The following is a 16,327-nucleotide window of genomic DNA, read 5'->3' as shown; positions in this document are numbered from 1 at the left end:
AAGTTTAATAATCATATTGCACGTTAGATCAAAATTCATAGATTATGTTAAACAAATTAAAAGTTCATGGACGACATTGCACATTAGACCAAAATTCTTGGACTGTTCATGTCATTTTCTCTAATCTCATGTATGAAATCATCATCCCATCCTGGACTTATTTTTTGGAAGAATTACAAAGTTACCCCCATTTATTATATTTCATGGTCATTAATTTTATTCTGCAAATCTCACGTACTCACTTAACGCTACTTGGTTTTCTACATATCAAAGAAGGGTTTTATTTAAGTACCGAAACTTCCAAATAACAAAAAGGTACTTCGAACCTTGCCGCCCATTTCACTGTAATCATGTGAGCAAGAGCAAGTCTACCATGGGAGCGTTTAGCAAAGTCATTGACAAGGGCCCGCACCGGCCTTTCACGAAATGCAAATACATTTGTAAAGCCCATTTGATAAGCGCGATACATTACTAAACGCCTTTTTCTCAAGGCCATTACAGACCAGACCAGCATTTCGCTGATTCTTCGTATTCCGTATTCCTCTTTACCCCCGAATGTTGGCACCATTCGTTGTCTCTCTCTATGGCTGTTCTCATTGCTCCACCGACATTCGCCGAGATTTCAAAGGGTCGCGCGGTCTTGGCGGCACTCGCTGATCAATTTTACAGATTTGACTTGCTACTCGCTGGTCAATTTTACAAATTTGACTCGCATAAGGTTGCGCGACCTCGGCATCGGTCGTCGCCAAAACTTCCGACTTTGCGAGTTGTCGAGGGTCATTGTTTTTATAAGGAAAAGCCTAAAGTCCTTCATACAAATAGGGCGTGCATTCCTTGAAAACCCTTTAGCCAAATTCCCAAATAAATAAATAAATAAATAAAAGCATGACCTTCGAACTGGATCTAATTGTCGTATGAACTTTCAAGTATCTCCGAAAGAACAAAATTTCAAACATAGAGCGGGCACCAGAAGTAGCACCCGTTTAAGGCCGCGTTTGACGTAGCGCTTTCAATGCTATTTCACTGTTATTCACTAACTTTCTATAACAAATAACGTCAAACAGCAGAGTATAAAAGCATAATCAAGGAACCAATGATCCGACTGCCGCTGTTGTCTAAGTCTAAAGCATAATCAAATTACCTCAGTATAAACCTCACTTCGAAACTCAAAGCAAAATTCCCAGACCAGCACATGGAAACAATTACCAACTAGCAAAAATCAAAGTCTCAAAACAAAATCCACTTTGGAAAAATTGCTTCCATAACAAAAGCTTAGGCTGCAGATTTCAATTCACTGCTGAGATAAAAGCCCTCCCGGGCTGCCTATTAGCTAGAGGGCCATGGCACCCCAGCAGCTTCGCATTAACTCCATCGGGAACGATCCGGTTCTCCTGCTTCCACCTAAGGTAGTCCGCTCGGCTGAACTTGGTGAATCCCCATTTGCGGCTCACGATAATCTTCTGCCTTCCCGGGAACTTGAACTTGGCCCTCCTAAGAGCCTCCTGTGCGTGGTTCCCATTCGCGTCCTTGCATCGTACGGAGAGGAGCACCTGGCCGATGCTAACCCTAGCGCAGGTCCCCTGAGGCTTGCCAAAGGCGCCTCTCATCCCTGTCTGGAGCCTATCAGCCCCAGCACACGAAAGCATCTTGTTGATGCGGAGGACATGGAAGGGATGGACCCGGACCCTTAGGTGGAAGGCATCCTTTCCTGCAAACTTGGCCATGTACTTGTTGCAGGCAATGCGGGCAGCCTCAAGGGCCTCGCTGGACACATTCTCCTTCTCCCAGGATACGAGGTGGACGCAGAACGGGAACTCGTCGACCCCTTTCTTCTTCATGCCCACATCGTAGATCCTGATCTTGGGATCAGGGACACCTCTGCAGTACCTTGACTTTGGGTACGGCTTGTTCTTGATTTGCCTGTAGCATCTTGCAGGCCTTCGACCCATGGTTTCTCCTAAGCACCCAAAACACAATATTACAAAACATAAAAACAAATAACTTTAAAGATATAGTCATTGCAGATGCCAAACGATATGAGTATAGTACATATTTTTCAAAATTCCTTAGGGGATTCACGACATGAGGAAAAATGCAATCGAAAAATGATAAATTAGTCAAGCTCGAAGCTCCCTCAGAACACAGTCTTTCAGCATTTATGCTCAGACAAGGCTGAAACTTTATTTATGTAACAATCCAATCATCGGGAGCTACAAGAAAATCAAGCAAATCTGCTGACCAAGCTTGATCCGCAGACCAAAAAAGATAAATCTCACACACGCAAATCACACATCGGTTTTAATCAGGATGCATTTTTTCGAAAGACAAAAGTTAGCTTCGTGAAAAAAACTTTGGGTGCGGCTTGTTCTTGATTTGCCTGTAGCATCTTGCAGGCCTTTGACCCATGGTGTCTCCTAAGCACCCAAAACACAATATTACAAAACATAAAAACAAATATCTTTTAAAGATATAGTCATTGCAGATGCAAAACGATACGAGAACAGTACATATTACAAAATTCTTTCGGGGACGCCATGAGGAAAAAATGGAATCGAAAAATGATAAATTAGTCAACATCGAAGCTCCCTCAGAACACAGTTCTTCAGCATTTATGCTCAGACAAGGCTGAAACTTTATTTATGTAACAATCCAATCATCAGGAGCTACGAGAAGATCAAGCGAATCTGCTGATCAAGCTTGATCCGCAGACCAAAAAAGATAATCTCACACACGCAAATCACACATCTTGGCAAATGCTTTCATAGTTGCTCGTCTTTTATATATCCAAGAATTTCACCTCTGACTATGAAATACGAACGCCCCCAACTGTCCCCGTTAATCATTACTCCAATCCCGAAGACTAACACAATAGGACCGGAATCGTATGATGTTATCACATGCTAATGCATACAGTCCGTAAGCTTGCTTTGAACACTCTTATTTCTTCAAAGTAAGAGCACCGGAGGCACAACCCGGCCAGTTAAGGCCAGGAGCGTATCGCCGGGTTTCAATCAGGATGCAATTTTTCGCAAGACAAAAGTTCTCTTCGTGAAACCAAATAATAATAATAATAATAATAAAGCAGAGGCCAAACAATAATACAACAATGACAATGCAGTTAAAATCAACTCCCGAAGCACATGCGCGAATCTACAACGATCCTACCACCTTCTCACCGGCGAGCATCATAGTAATAATCACCACGAAAACAGATGCAATCCCTACGTTCCCAAGCACGGAGCAGCACTTAAACTTATCCTACGCTCGGCTTGGCGTTCTACTAGCTGGATATTCAGTACAGAGACACGCAGGCAGCGAACGGGAGGCAAGGAAAAATGCAACCACCCGCGCTACAATCGGCATTTCACATTGATCGAGCACACGATACCGTGCAGAAACAGCGCTTGACGATATCCTATCGAAGCAACAGAAGCGAATCGCATCGGAAACGAAAGAGTCTGTCCCCGTTACCTGCTCCGTGCGCGGCTGAGATGGGCGTAAAGGGCGGCGATCCAGGACCACAGCGACGGACGCCGCCAATTTATAAATGCTGAATACGCGAGGGTGGCCCTGAAACCCTAAGTTAACCAGGCTTGGGTCAGTTGACCACACGTATGGTACAACTTAACCATGTCATGGACGGGGTGCCGATTTTACTGGTGGCTTTCTCATGGTTATTTTAGGACCTTATCTTATAAATTAAAAGGAAAATCTCATATTTTTGGAAGTTATTATACTCCAAAATTTTAATTTTTCAATTAGATGAGAAAATATCCGACCAAAAAAACATTAGATGAGAAAATAAATTCTATATTGTGCTAGTCCTTTTCCAAATGAAAACAATTTTGTGAGGATTGGAGCTCTAAATCAAGCACAAGCTAGTCGAGATCTGGTCCTAAGAAACTGAGGATTTCCTCATCGAAGAAGGCGACTGGCAGCAAATAACTTCAATTTGGGTTCATCGCGAGAACTGGTGGGAGAGCTAGGCAACCGGCAGCAAATAACTTCAATTTGGGTTCATCGCGAGAACTGGTGGGAGAGGAGAGCTATAACGAAGGAGGATGCGTGAGAAAGATGAAAGAAAAACCAAGAGGAGAAAAAAAAAATTTGGCCAGCCGGTGAAATCAAGCACCTATTGGAGACTAAATTGACCACTTACGGTCCTTATTTGACACAATCCTCACTTTGAAATTTCACTTTAAGCCTCTATTTGAAATTTTCCCTAGAGAGTAAAAGAAAATACAAGAAAGTGTCGGACAGATCTTGGACTGAGCTGGGAAGCCCACGAAAACAAGTGATCACCCCTTCTAAATCTTTCATCACAAATTGCTCACATTCATATGCTGCTCGCGCAGAGGAAATGTGGACTCTGATCAACGCGTAAAATGACCGGATGAAGCACCACGCTTAAACAGTAACTGAGGTTCATTCCAGATGAGTCAAAAAGTAAAAAACAAAACTGATTCGACTTATAAGTCTATGACCCAACACAATTGCTCATCCGCAGTTCAAGATAGGAAAGAAGATAATGTAACAAAACACTGAGCTGAAGATAAGACTCCTGAAAACATCCGAGGGCCACTTGAACTAGTAACCACCCTTCAAGTCGTTGACGACATCATACGGAATAGGAGTGACAGTCTCCATGGTCGCGCCCTCAACCATGAAGCCGGGTTTGGGCCCCTTAGGCTGTCTTTTCGTGCTGATCTTCTCCCCGCGTGCCTTCGCCGCCGCCTTCAACTCATCGTTGCGGACCTTCCTCTGCTTAAACTCCTCCTGACACCTCGAGGGCTGAACATGCTCGATCCTCACATGGATCCTCTTCCTGATAATTCGGTTCCCTACCTGCACAAGTGTCTCAGAATAAGTAAGTCATCCTCACATATTACAAAACATACAGCCCTTAGAGCTAGGACAGGAGAACAAGTAAGTCATCCTCTTATCACCTATAGCAAAAGCTTCCCTTCAACCCAGCGGTAATAAGAAAGAGAATCTTAACTACAACAACCACTAAAACAAAGGGCAGTCTTGCCGACGTGGACACATTCATGTCAAAACTATGTTTAGGGCACTAAAATCATGGACACTATCATCCCAGAGAGGCAATGTCATCTAGTAGAGTTATCTAATATCTTTTCCTTAAGGTCCCTGAGACACTCAGCCTCAGCTACGCAAGAGGATAGTTTAGTCCATGCTTAAAGCAGAATGAATACAAATAGCATTGTTAACCCAAAGTAAGTTCCCGGAGAACACGCAAACTCAGCAGTTCAAAGCAAAACCCAAGCTCCAAAGTAGTCCAAAACACGCACTTCAGCATGATGGTGGTCCTTTCACGCATTCCCTTCACTCGCAATTTTTTTTCCAGGCTGAACAATATACTATCATTTCTAGAAAACAGGTAATCTGTGTCCTAAACACATACTTCACCCGTTATGCTGCTTCGCCCAAGATGCATATCAAACAGTATATAGCATGAACCTCGCAGAATCACCTTATTCATCAACCAAAGTTCACTTTACACGGCGATGACAAACCTAGCTCTACGCTCAATAAGCTCCAGCCCTCCAAGACCAAAAATCACCTAGACCCACATCATCACAGCGAACACAGACCAGAAAACACATAGCCCAAAAAAAAAAAACGATTGATGCAACACACAACCAACGTTTCAACAACCGACACACGGCCACATCAACACCAACCAGACAGATAAGGAGGAATCAAAATCACACGGATAAATGAGAGAACAGAGGAAGGGCGGAGGCGAAGAAGGGGAGGGAGCACCTGCTTGTTGACCTCGACGCCGATGGCGTGCTTGGTGACGTTCCAGATGCGTCCGGTGCGGCCGTGGTAGAACTTGTGGGGCATGCCCTTGTGGACGGCGCCGTTCACCTTGACGTCGACGTAGTCGCCGATCTTGTACGTCCGGAGGTACGTCGTCAGCGGGATGTACCCCTTCTTCCTGAAGGGCCGAGAGAAGGAGTCCCTCGTCCTCGCCCTCACTCCATGACCCGCCGGCATTTTCTCAGCTAAGCTAGTTGTCGCCTCCCTCTCTCTCTCTCTCTCGCTCGCTGGCTAGCTTCGCAGAGACTGAGAGAAACCCTAGAGGTTGTTGACGAGCCAATTTTATAGGTGGGATCCTTTGGGCCCTGCCCGAGGTGGGCCTGGGAAGGTGTATTGGGCCGTGATGAATGGAGTTGAGCCCAACAGAGCCCGCGATGAAGGGGAACGGCGCTCAATGTCCTCTTAGTATTTGATGATAACTTTTAAGTCCTCCAATTAAATTTCATTTTGGAAGATCTCGTTAGATGGTTAATTGACTTTGATCACTAAATGATCGGTCCCATTTACTTCAACATTCCATTGAATTTTTACCCAAATCATAATTGCATGAAATAAGTCGATCTATTTAAATGAAAGCATAGAACCAGTTGATTTATTTGCTATATTCTGAGAAAAAATTTGGTAAGTATTGAGCATCGCGTCATTCAAGCGACATGGAGGAGAATCATCAAAAAATCATAAATCTATTCCATTTGTGTCAATTCAGTCATAAACCTTTCAATTTGACATATTGAATCCTTAATCTTTTGACATTTTGCCAATGTAGTCCATCCAACTAATTTTGGCTAGAAATCGCCGACGTAGCCATCAATCGTCCTATGTGATACGACCAAAGCTGATGTAGATAATTTTTGTAATTTTTATTTTTTTTCTTTATTTTTCCTTCTTCTTCCATTGGTCACTAGACCTTGGCAATGGCCAGCAATCAGCCATAAGCCACGATCAACAAGGTTGCCCCTCGCCCAATCCCAGGGAAGGTGGCCTCACCTAAGGCCGGCAAGGGCAACCCTTGCTGATCGTCGCCTTTGGCCAGTCGCCAACTATCACCGAGGCCTAGTGACTAGCGGAGAAAGAATGAAAAGGAAAAGAAAAAAATATTTAAAAAATTCTAAAAAAATTAATACAAATTGCAAAAACTATTCGTGTCAGCAAATTCTAGCCAAAATAAGTCGGAATGACTACATTGCTGGCCAATTTTTGAAAGGTTTAGGATTAAATTGAACAAATTAAAAAATTAAGAATTATTTTGCATAAATATAGTAGGCTTACAGCTTTTTTGATAATTTTTCCGGTGACATGGTATATTGTAATATACTAATAAGTATGCAATCGCATTCACAAGATATATAGAGTCGAAATTCAAAACTACATATAATGTAGAGAATTGGAAATGCTAATTTTGACAATTTGCACTAAAGAACTTTCCCTTATGTCCGATATTTAATTTACCAAAGTGTGCCAAAAAGCATTTTAAGCAAAGTAATCATTTCTACGGTTCGTTCCCAAGACCCCAAAAAGATATTACCATTCAAGAACTCATCGTCAGCACCATCTCGAAGCAGACTCGCTGATGGTGCTGACGCCGGACGGCCGTGGAGACTCGATCCAACATCATATTTCCAACCACCCTTCGATGTTTCCAAGAAAATCCGTTCGTTTCGTAATAGTTACGGCGTCTCTAAACCTACATTCGCGCAATCTTTCCTCGGAATTCTCTTCGTCCGACGTAGATTCATGTTAAGGCTTGTAGACTGATAACAAACGCAGGAAGCGAACGCCGACGAAGCTCCAATGGAGGTCCTTTCGCTGACCCACGTTCAGACTCTGTTCCACGCTGTGCTACCACAGGCGCAGAGCAATGCCCTTTACAAGAATGCGCGTAAAGTGCAAGGCGATGCGGCCGTGGCGGTTAAACATGCGGGCACTGTATTGACCCACAAGGCGTTCGACGAAATGCCCCTCTCGAGTACTTTTGCTTGGAACAACCTCATTCAGACCTCCGTCAACAGTGGAGACATAGGTCATGCGATTCTCGTTTATCAGCAGATGATGTTTCGGGGCGTTTGTCCCGACAAGCACACTCTGCCTCGCGTTCTGACTGCTTCTCGTCTCGCCGGTGACATATTATTTGGCAAACAGGTTCATGGGCATGCTTTAAAGCTTGGATTATATGGCGACCGCTATGTCACTACTGCTTTGATCGAAATGTACGGCTGGCTTGATAGCGTTGGTGCTGCGAGATCATTGTTCGATAAGTCCACTTGTAAGGACTCGGTTTCGTGGACTGTGCTAGCTAGATTGTACTTGACAGAAAACAAACCGCGGTCAGCTCTCGATCTGTTCGGCGAGATGGTGAACTTGGCGGTCAAATTTGATTCGGTTGCATTAGCAACTGCTATTGGCGCTTGTGGTCAGCTGAAGTCGCTGCATGAAGGAAGAAAACTTCAGGAGATTGCTAGAAGATGTGGACTGGAATCTGATGTTTTAGTTGGAAACTCACTCTTACAAATGTACATTGATTGCGCGAGCATCAGTGATGCTAGGGCAATCTTTGATCAAATGCCTTCTAGAGATGTTATTTCATGGACAACCATTATCCATGGTTACGTGAAGCAGGGAGGGTTCCATGAGAGCCTGAAGTTATTCCAGCATATGAATAAAGATGGAATAAAACCGGATGCACTTTCGATTTCTACTTTACTACCAGCTTGTGCAAGGATGACAGCATGTAAGCACGGGAAAGAGATTCACGGGCACTTGCTCAGAAGTGGTATGAAACTCAATCTTACTGTTCAGAATGCTGTCATGGACATGTACATGAAAGCCGGATATATCGAATATGCCCACAAGATTTTTAAAGGAATTGATCGAAAAGATGTTATTTCATGGACTGTGACGATTTTAGGATATAGCCTACACGGAGAAGGAAACCTAGCTCTTAGTTTGTTCCATAAAATGGAGGAAGATGCAGGCCTTCAAATTGACCAATTAGCATATGGTGCAGTCCTCCATGCTTGTGTCACTGCTTGCGCTGTCGAGGAAGGGAAGTTTTACTTCAACTGCATTAGGAATCGTAATATCACACACTACACTTTAATGGTTTCTCTTCTAGCTCGTGCTGGACTCTTTAATGAGGCAAGTGCCTTCATTGAGGAATGGCAGATTGAACGGCATGTAGATGTTTTGAGAGCACTGCTTGACGGGTGCAGGATTCACCGTGAAGTAAAATTAGGCAAGCGCATTATTGAGCTGCTCTGTGAATTGGAACCTCTAAATGCTGATAACTACGTGCTGCAGTCAAACTGGTTTGCGCACCACGAAAAATGGGATATGGTTGATAAATGTAAAGGAATGATGAATGACATGGGTTTGAAACCTCAAAAGGCTTACAGTTGGATAGAGCATCGAAACAAAGTCCATGTATTCGGAACTGGGGATGTCTCTCACCCGAGGTCTGAGAAAATATACTGGCAACTAGAGCAACTGATGGAGAAGATGCGAAACAAGGGGCCACTGCGTGATTTAGATTTCAGCCTCCATGACGTGGATGAAGAGAGAGAGTGCAGTCCCATGGCACATAGTGAAATGCTGGCCGTCTCATTTGGTCTGATTAGCAAGCAAGCTGGGACGACTATCCGTGTGACAAAGAACCACCGAGTTTGCTACAGCTGCCATGATGCTTTGAAAGCAATCTCCAAATTGGAACAGCGAGAAGTTATAGTGAAAGATCTGCATCGGTTTCACCATTTTAGGGATGGGCTGTGCTCTTGTTGTGATCTCAAATAGAAAGATTTTTGCGTTCACATAATTGCTGACGAGAAGAGGAATAGTTTGCAAACAACAAGAGTTCCACTTCCCAGAATCACAGGGGCAAAGACATACATCATCTTTGGGGAAATGCTTCTTCTTGCCAGCTCTGTAGAAGAGAGGGAAACCCTTGAAATTGGAACCTTTCTTCTGTCATGTTTTCGGGGCCGCAAGTTGAGATAAATTCCAAGCGTGACAGTCTTCATTGCACTGTTTCGGCTTCTATTTTCATTATATTTTCTAAGGCATTCTTGTTACAAGATCAGAACAGTCAAATAAATGACGCTCTTGTAAGGGTCAGTTATCTCGGCCAGTACTTGTAGTCTAATGCATCCGCAAAGATGTTTGAGCGATACCTCATTGACTTCGTCATCGAGCTGGTTGCAATATTATCAACGAGCTTTATTATGCTTGCGGTGGATATCTTCCTTTTAAGGAGGCACAGTGAGCACGACATGTGCTGCTCGCGGAAGTAGGGAAAGTTGATTGTCCGTAGAAGAAACGTTAAAGCAGGGTGTTTTCAAGTTTTGATGGTCTTCTACCAACCAGCATACACATTCCAGATGATCAAGTACACATCCCAGATGATCTAAAACTGAGACGCGACCCGTGAACTGTGACTCTGGATGCAGTAGTATGAACGAGTTTCGGCCAGCACCACGGGATTAAAAGAGGAAGGATGGCCGATACCGTCTCAAAACCAAACCCAACGAGTTGCACTTAAAATGTGAATTCGAGCCCGTTTCATTTCTCACATTAGCACATGAGAACCTAAACAAGTTCGATCGGCTTTTTCTCGTATGCTCTTTCGATATAATTGTACTTTTCCCGCGCATGTTACATCATCTACATGTCAAAATCTCACAACAATTGTAATTAGATATCCGTAAAATAGGGTATTGCTTCACATGATTGAGGTCTAATATCTTATAAGGTAGCCAAACTCACCTAGCAACCCATGTCTTGAAATCCAATTATAATAATAACAGATGAAAGACGGGACAAATACAAGCGAAAATTTCCCAACAACACACCCTATTGTCGTCCAAAAAGGAAAAAGTTACCTTTCCGGGGGATCTGAAATCCAAATATGCAAGCCACCGTCCTGTGGTGGTGGAAATTAGCAACTGAGCCATTTCTAACCACCATTCAAGATCGCCAATGATATGCCCATCCCATATAATACGGGAGTACGAGAAATCGGGAGGCCACGGCAAAAAGTACAACCACATGAAGGAAAATTAAATCTGAAATGTTACACTTTCAATGTTTCTCGTCAAAATTTTATCAAACTCCTACATAACTATAACCAAAGAGGCCTGAAAAAGAGCTCGATAAGCAATCTCAGAAAACCTAGAGACCTGAATAATCAATGACAACGGTGGGAACCTTTCAGAGACGAAGGACAGACATCGAACCACATTGACGTGCTGACTCTATGTTTCCCTTCTGTTAGACCTCTTACGAGGTGCTGCAGCAGCGGCAGCAGTAGCATCCTCATCTTCCTTCTCATCCTCATCTTCCTTGTCCCCTCGGCTACCTTGGTTGTCGGAAGTCTCAGCAGCCGCTTCAGTCCGTGTCTCCACTACATTGGCCTTCAAAATTCACAGGCAAGGAATGAGATCGAAGACCATTCAATCGTGCAGTATAAATTGGTCCATGATAAGTTTGCAATAGTTTGTTAGAAACAGTATACAACAAGTACTGAGCTACATACCGCCGGTTTCTTGCCGCCAAAGAGAATTTTGAAGAAAACGGTCAGGATGACAACCACAATAGACCCGAGTACACCAATTGCTATATTTGGCTGTTCCTCAGCTTTCTCGATGAGTTCCTGCGAAAACAAGATTCACTCAGCGAACCTAACGGAATTGACTAAGCAAAATACAAAGCTAAGCCATATAAGATGGCCATAAAAATATTGTCCAAGCTTGCCTACATACCAAGATCTTAGGTTTGTATGGCTCCAAGAAAGGAACATCTGCTACCTTGTAGAGGACATCAAAAACCTTTTTCTGGAAGCATCATTCAAGACGTAAATCAGAAACTATGGTACTAATCAGTAAAACCAATTTTCAAATGCTGAAGGAAATAAGGAACCTACCTGAATGGCTGAGAGTCCATCGGAACCAGTAGCTTTATCCTCTTCCTTTTGCTTCTCCTTTTCAACTTCGAACTTGGGTTTCCATGCTGTTTCCCTGTATGACTCTGCCACCTTCTCATCACTTGAGATCAAGATATTGTCAAACAAGATTCCATCTTGCATTGTCCAAATCTCAATACCAATTGCAGCTATTGGCTCAAAGTTGGGTCTCTCGAGCTCGAAGTAGTCAGGATTCGGGATCTCTTGAGGTTTCCAGATGCCCTTGTAGTTCGGGTTATCAATTAGAGGAGCATGCCACTTCCCTTTATATGCAGGGTTCCTTTTCATTGGCCTCTTCCACTCACCGCAACCAGGTGCTGTCTCACACTTGGGGTTGTCAATTTTAGGAGCCTCAAACTCACCATCTTCCTCGTCATCCCAATCCTCAGGCTTTGTAGCTTCAGGATCATCAATCTCCTCGGGCTCGTCATCCAACCAACCTTCGGGCTTCACTGCCTCTTCATCTACAATTTCCATCGGGGCATCCTCATCCCAATCATCTGGCTTCACCGAATCAGGATCTGGGATCTTCGCTCGCTCATCCCAATCCTCTGGCTTCTTATCATCTGGGTCGGGAATTGTCTTAGGTGGGATGAGTGCCGGCTCGAAGTCTTCAGCCGAGAGGAAATTTGCCTTCTTCTTCTCCTCACCATCTATCAAAATCCTCAGCTCATTATCAGGCTTCAATACAGCAGTGTAGACATGAGAGAGTTTGTCATTGGGCACAGATGGAGGGTACTTGAGATGGTGTTCCACGTACTCCCCAGTTTTGGGATTTTTGTTCTTGAAAATGAAATGCACCTTGTTGGTAGCACCACATTTATCCGGCCCAAACATTATAGTGTATGGAGACTCATTATTAAATTCCTTGACTTTCCACCCAGCATCCTGTGGACGGAGGTACTTCAAGTATGAACCGCCACATTCAAGCCCGTTCTGGAGTCGGACTTCATACTGTAGAACTACAGTTCCGTCCTTAAGACTCACGGCATCATCAAGCTCATTCACAATCGCATACTTCCTTGCCTTCTCACTGACGAGAAGGCCATAATCATCATGTCCCTCACTTTTGGAGTGCTTCCACACACCTAAATACAAGATTAAACAGAGACACTAAGTTCAAAGTTATGTAATAGCTATTTGACATGCTTCATATGAGTAGCAAAAATGCCCCTACAAGGCTTTAACAGATACATAAAATTCTCAAGAGCACAGAGTATTCTGTAATGTCTAAATGACCATGTAAGTGTCCATGGCTATCGTATGTGCTTCAAACACATCAGCTCATTTGACCATAACAATCTCAAAGTCAAATTCCAAAAAAATATTTCCATACACTGTTCAAGACCGTAAGAGGAAAACATTGGTACACTGAAAACTTGGTAAGTTTTATGCCGCAGAAAATAGATCATTGACCAGAGAACCACAATGCTTTTGATCTGTCAAATATTCAAATACCTTCACTACAAAGACTAAGATCATGTACCGGCACTACACTTCACCATGGCTCATGCCATGTTAAACCATTCTTAATACCATTGCCGATTGTTATTTGTAACAATGGCTTGAAAACATCAAACTAATTAAGATCACAAGATGCGCTACACGAAAAGGAGCTTCCTTTCCATACCAAAATCTTCCATTATCTTTCCAAAATCTTACATTACTCGATATACACTATTTGCATTATTCAAATCATTCATTCAATGAGAAATCAATGTAAAGCAGAGTTTTGGGCAACCCGACTGTACACGCTAGATACTCAGAAGACACATATTCGTACCAATTGACCTACGCTACAGTTCTATCTATAAAGAGCGAAAAGCTCAAACAAGTAATGCATCCTCTCAGAACTTCAGAAAGCATATACAGGGCAATATACTAGGCATTTTGCTGGAGCATTTCCATTATAGGACGTCACTATCATGGGAGCATAACTACGTTCCTCCTCAAAAAAGGAAGAAAGCATATCTATATAAACTGAAAAGCGCAACAGCGCAAGGTCGAGCACTAAACAGAATTGGTTACCTTGGTAATCTTCCTTCTCTGACACGACCCATCGTCCCTCAAAAGACTCATCGAACGAATCGTAAAAGATCTGCCAACCACCCAAAACACAAATCAACTTCCGTCGAAATAGACGCGCGCGTCGTCCGAAATTCACACGTCAAACGAAACAAAATGAACCGTCCGGCACGGTCGCCCGAAGAACCCACCACATCAGAGGCGCAGATCTGGAAGCTGATCAGCAACACCGTCAACGCCTGAGCCGCCGCCAGCAGACGAATCCGCCTCTCCCCCATCATCACAGAACCTGCAAACACGCAGCCCCAAAGAAACACAAAAACGAAATCAATCGCAAACCAAATCAAAAACCCTAAACACCATCGACCTTCGACCTTAGCGACCGGAAGAGAAAGGATTTTAAGCTCCGATCCGGAGCAATGCAGGACGGGGATTGCTCACCGTGATGAGTGACGAACAACCGGAATCGGAGGGGAGGATGCGATCGGATCGAACTCGAGAGGAGGCTTTTAGATTTGGATGCGAGTTTCTGTGAAGGCGACGATGTTTGCTCTTAAGTAACGAGTAAATGTTGGATCCGCAATGGTGCCACATCACTGGGGCGAATCAGGAGAGGACAGCTAGGATGTCGTGGGCCCCGCCCCGGTGTTGGAAATCGATCGACGGCTGACATCAAAAGTTGCGACTTGGTTTGCGATTAGTAAAAGTTCGCATTTCTTGCAATGTTTATTCAATATTGCGACTTATGAAATTCAAATTTTCTATTTACGTTTTTGAATTTTTCTTCTATACAAGTAAAAGTTATTTTAAGAAAATGTGGGGCCTAGACACGTGGACCAAACAGGGGAAAATCCCATGCGCACGTCCCGGCGCCACAATATGCCGGCCCAGGCACGGCCGGATGGCCGGTCCTAGCCAAGCATGACAATTTCTACACCTTCAGACGACAAAAACATGGTTGAATGAATCCAATTCCCCCGTTGGACACGACACTGAGCGCATTCAGCATCTCCCCACGTATACGCCAATTTCTTGCGACCCCATTCTACACGCCCACGCGAGTTTGATTATCCCGTGGCGTTGATGATGGTCAACTAGCCCACTAAACAACGCCTCTACAAGAAGAAATATATTCGGTGATTAGTAACCATAACATCATCGGTTCACGTGGTGTACGTGAGCCTAGTTAGTTCTATTCAAAGGACGACACGCGTCCTTTGACATGGATTGGCTGGAAAATATAAAAAAAAACTAAAATCGGAGACTTTCTTTTTTCTCTTCTCGGCAGACTGAAAAAGGATTGAGCATTGCTCACATTTAAACTCATGCTTAAAACTCTCCCCCGTCTTTTCAATTTTCAATGGCTTTTTACATTCTCTCTTAGAAAAGAACAACGAAGACACATTCTCTCTTTCTTTCTCTAGCACTTTCCACTGCCTCTACCTCCCCCAAAACACCTGTCGGTAGCTGTTGGATCCCCAGCCACCGTTGCCTTCACCTAGACATGGCCACGGTTCGGAACTGGCCGGTTCTGATTTGTGGCCATGTAAGAACTGGAACCGGCCGGTAAAAATTAAAAAAATAAATTATGAAATAAAAAAATAATGAATTATCAAATTATGAAAATAATGAATTATTCAATAAAATGTAATTAAAATGTACATTGTAATCAAATTTGGGGAAAAAAAGAGAGAAAGAATGAATTTTTTTTTGGAACTGGGCCCGTAGACCACGGGCCAGTTCTGATTCCGAACCGTAGGGCCGGTCAACGGACCGGTCTTGGGTTTGACTCGGGCCGGTTCTTGGCCGAAACCGGCCCGTGGCCATGTCTACCTCCACCTCCAAAGCCCCATCAATGGCTATAATTCATTAGCTGACTCCTCTCTCTCTCACATACACGCCTTGAATATCGAAAAGATGAGAGAATTTTACGCAAAAGTTTATACGTGAGCATTTATTATTGCTTGTGCTCCGTCCTTTTTTCAGATTGCTAGTCAAAGGAGAGAGAAAAAAAGAGTCTCCAATTTTAGGCTCCATTCGTTTCATGAAAAATAACTTTTAGAAAAATATTTTCCGGATTTTTCGGCGTTCGTTTCACAAATAATAAATTAGTCATGAAAAACATTTTCCTTCAATGTACAAAACACCTTCAAAAGTGAGGAAAATGTTTTCCACTTTTTGAAAAGAGGAAAACATTTTCCCTCTCCTTCTTTCATCATTTATTATATTTATTTTCTTTTCTTTTTTTAAAAGTCTAATTTTTTATTATATTTTTTAATGATCTTTTTCTTTTCTTCTCCTTCTTCCTTGGCCAGTCGTCGACCACGGCGGCGGTCGGTGAGCAGCCTGTGGCAAGGCCGAGCTCGCCCGAGGTCGGCAAACTTGGGCGTTGCTCGACCGGCCTTGGGCGAGCTCGTTTGTGGCCGGTCGTCGGCCACTACCGTGGCCGGCGACTAGCCGAGGAAGAAAAAGGAGAAAAGGAAAAAGAAAAAAGAAAAAAATAAAAAT

General features: G+C 43.5%; 4 protein-coding genes across 5 annotated transcripts; 1 reads left to right on the top strand and 3 right to left on the bottom strand.

Annotated features, from left to right (window-relative positions):
- Positions 1-1,111: 1,111 nt before the first annotated feature.
- LOC115694541 (60S ribosomal protein L10-like) lies at positions 1,112-1,949 on the bottom strand. Its single transcript, XM_030621641.2, has one exon. The coding sequence runs from the start codon at positions 1,947-1,949 to the stop codon at positions 1,287-1,289; it is 663 nt and encodes a 220-aa protein (XP_030477501.1). The 3' UTR covers positions 1,112-1,286.
- A 2,498-nt stretch (positions 1,950-4,447) lies between these two features.
- On the bottom strand, positions 4,448-6,092 carry LOC115694548 (60S ribosomal protein L21-1). Its single transcript, XM_030621652.2, has 2 exons — positions 5,785-6,092; positions 4,448-4,845 (listed from the first exon to the last, which is right to left on the bottom strand). Exons 1-2 carry the CDS (start codon positions 6,019-6,021, stop codon positions 4,588-4,590), a joined length of 495 nt encoding a protein of 164 aa, XP_030477512.1. The 5' UTR covers positions 6,022-6,092; the 3' UTR covers positions 4,448-4,587.
- Positions 6,093-7,373: 1,281 nt separating this feature from the next.
- On the top strand, positions 7,374-10,019 carry LOC115694544 (putative pentatricopeptide repeat-containing protein At3g23330). Of its 2 annotated transcripts, none has more exons than XM_056309266.1 (2): positions 7,374-7,504; positions 7,595-10,019. In XM_056309266.1, the coding sequence occupies exon 2, from the start codon at positions 7,636-7,638 to the stop codon at positions 9,628-9,630; it is 1,995 nt and encodes a 664-aa protein (XP_056165241.1). In that variant the 5' UTR covers positions 7,374-7,504; positions 7,595-7,635; the 3' UTR covers positions 9,631-10,019. The 2 variants fall into 2 exon arrangements, with proteins under 2 accessions (XP_056165241.1, XP_030477508.2); XM_030621648.2 differs by having other exon boundaries at positions 7,380-7,504; positions 7,612-10,019.
- Positions 10,020-10,867: 848 nt separating this feature from the next.
- LOC115694546 (calnexin homolog) lies at positions 10,868-14,411 on the bottom strand. Its single transcript, XM_030621650.2, has 7 exons — positions 14,261-14,411; positions 14,011-14,108; positions 13,823-13,892; positions 11,756-12,882; positions 11,595-11,666; positions 11,369-11,485; positions 10,868-11,246 (listed from the first exon to the last, which is right to left on the bottom strand). The coding sequence occupies exons 2-7, from the start codon at positions 14,098-14,100 to the stop codon at positions 11,088-11,090; spliced, it is 1,635 nt and encodes a 544-aa protein (XP_030477510.1). The 5' UTR covers positions 14,101-14,108; positions 14,261-14,411; the 3' UTR covers positions 10,868-11,087.
- Positions 14,412-16,327: the final 1,916 nt, after the last annotated feature.

Source organism: Syzygium oleosum, unplaced genomic scaffold, assembly GCF_021117445.2.
Source record: "Syzygium oleosum isolate NSW1041296 unplaced genomic scaffold, Sole_v2.1 Sole_v2.03, whole genome shotgun sequence".
NCBI lineage: Eukaryota > Viridiplantae > Streptophyta > Magnoliopsida > Myrtales > Myrtaceae > Syzygium > Syzygium oleosum.
This window is presented reverse-complemented; position numbering and strand designations above follow the sequence as displayed.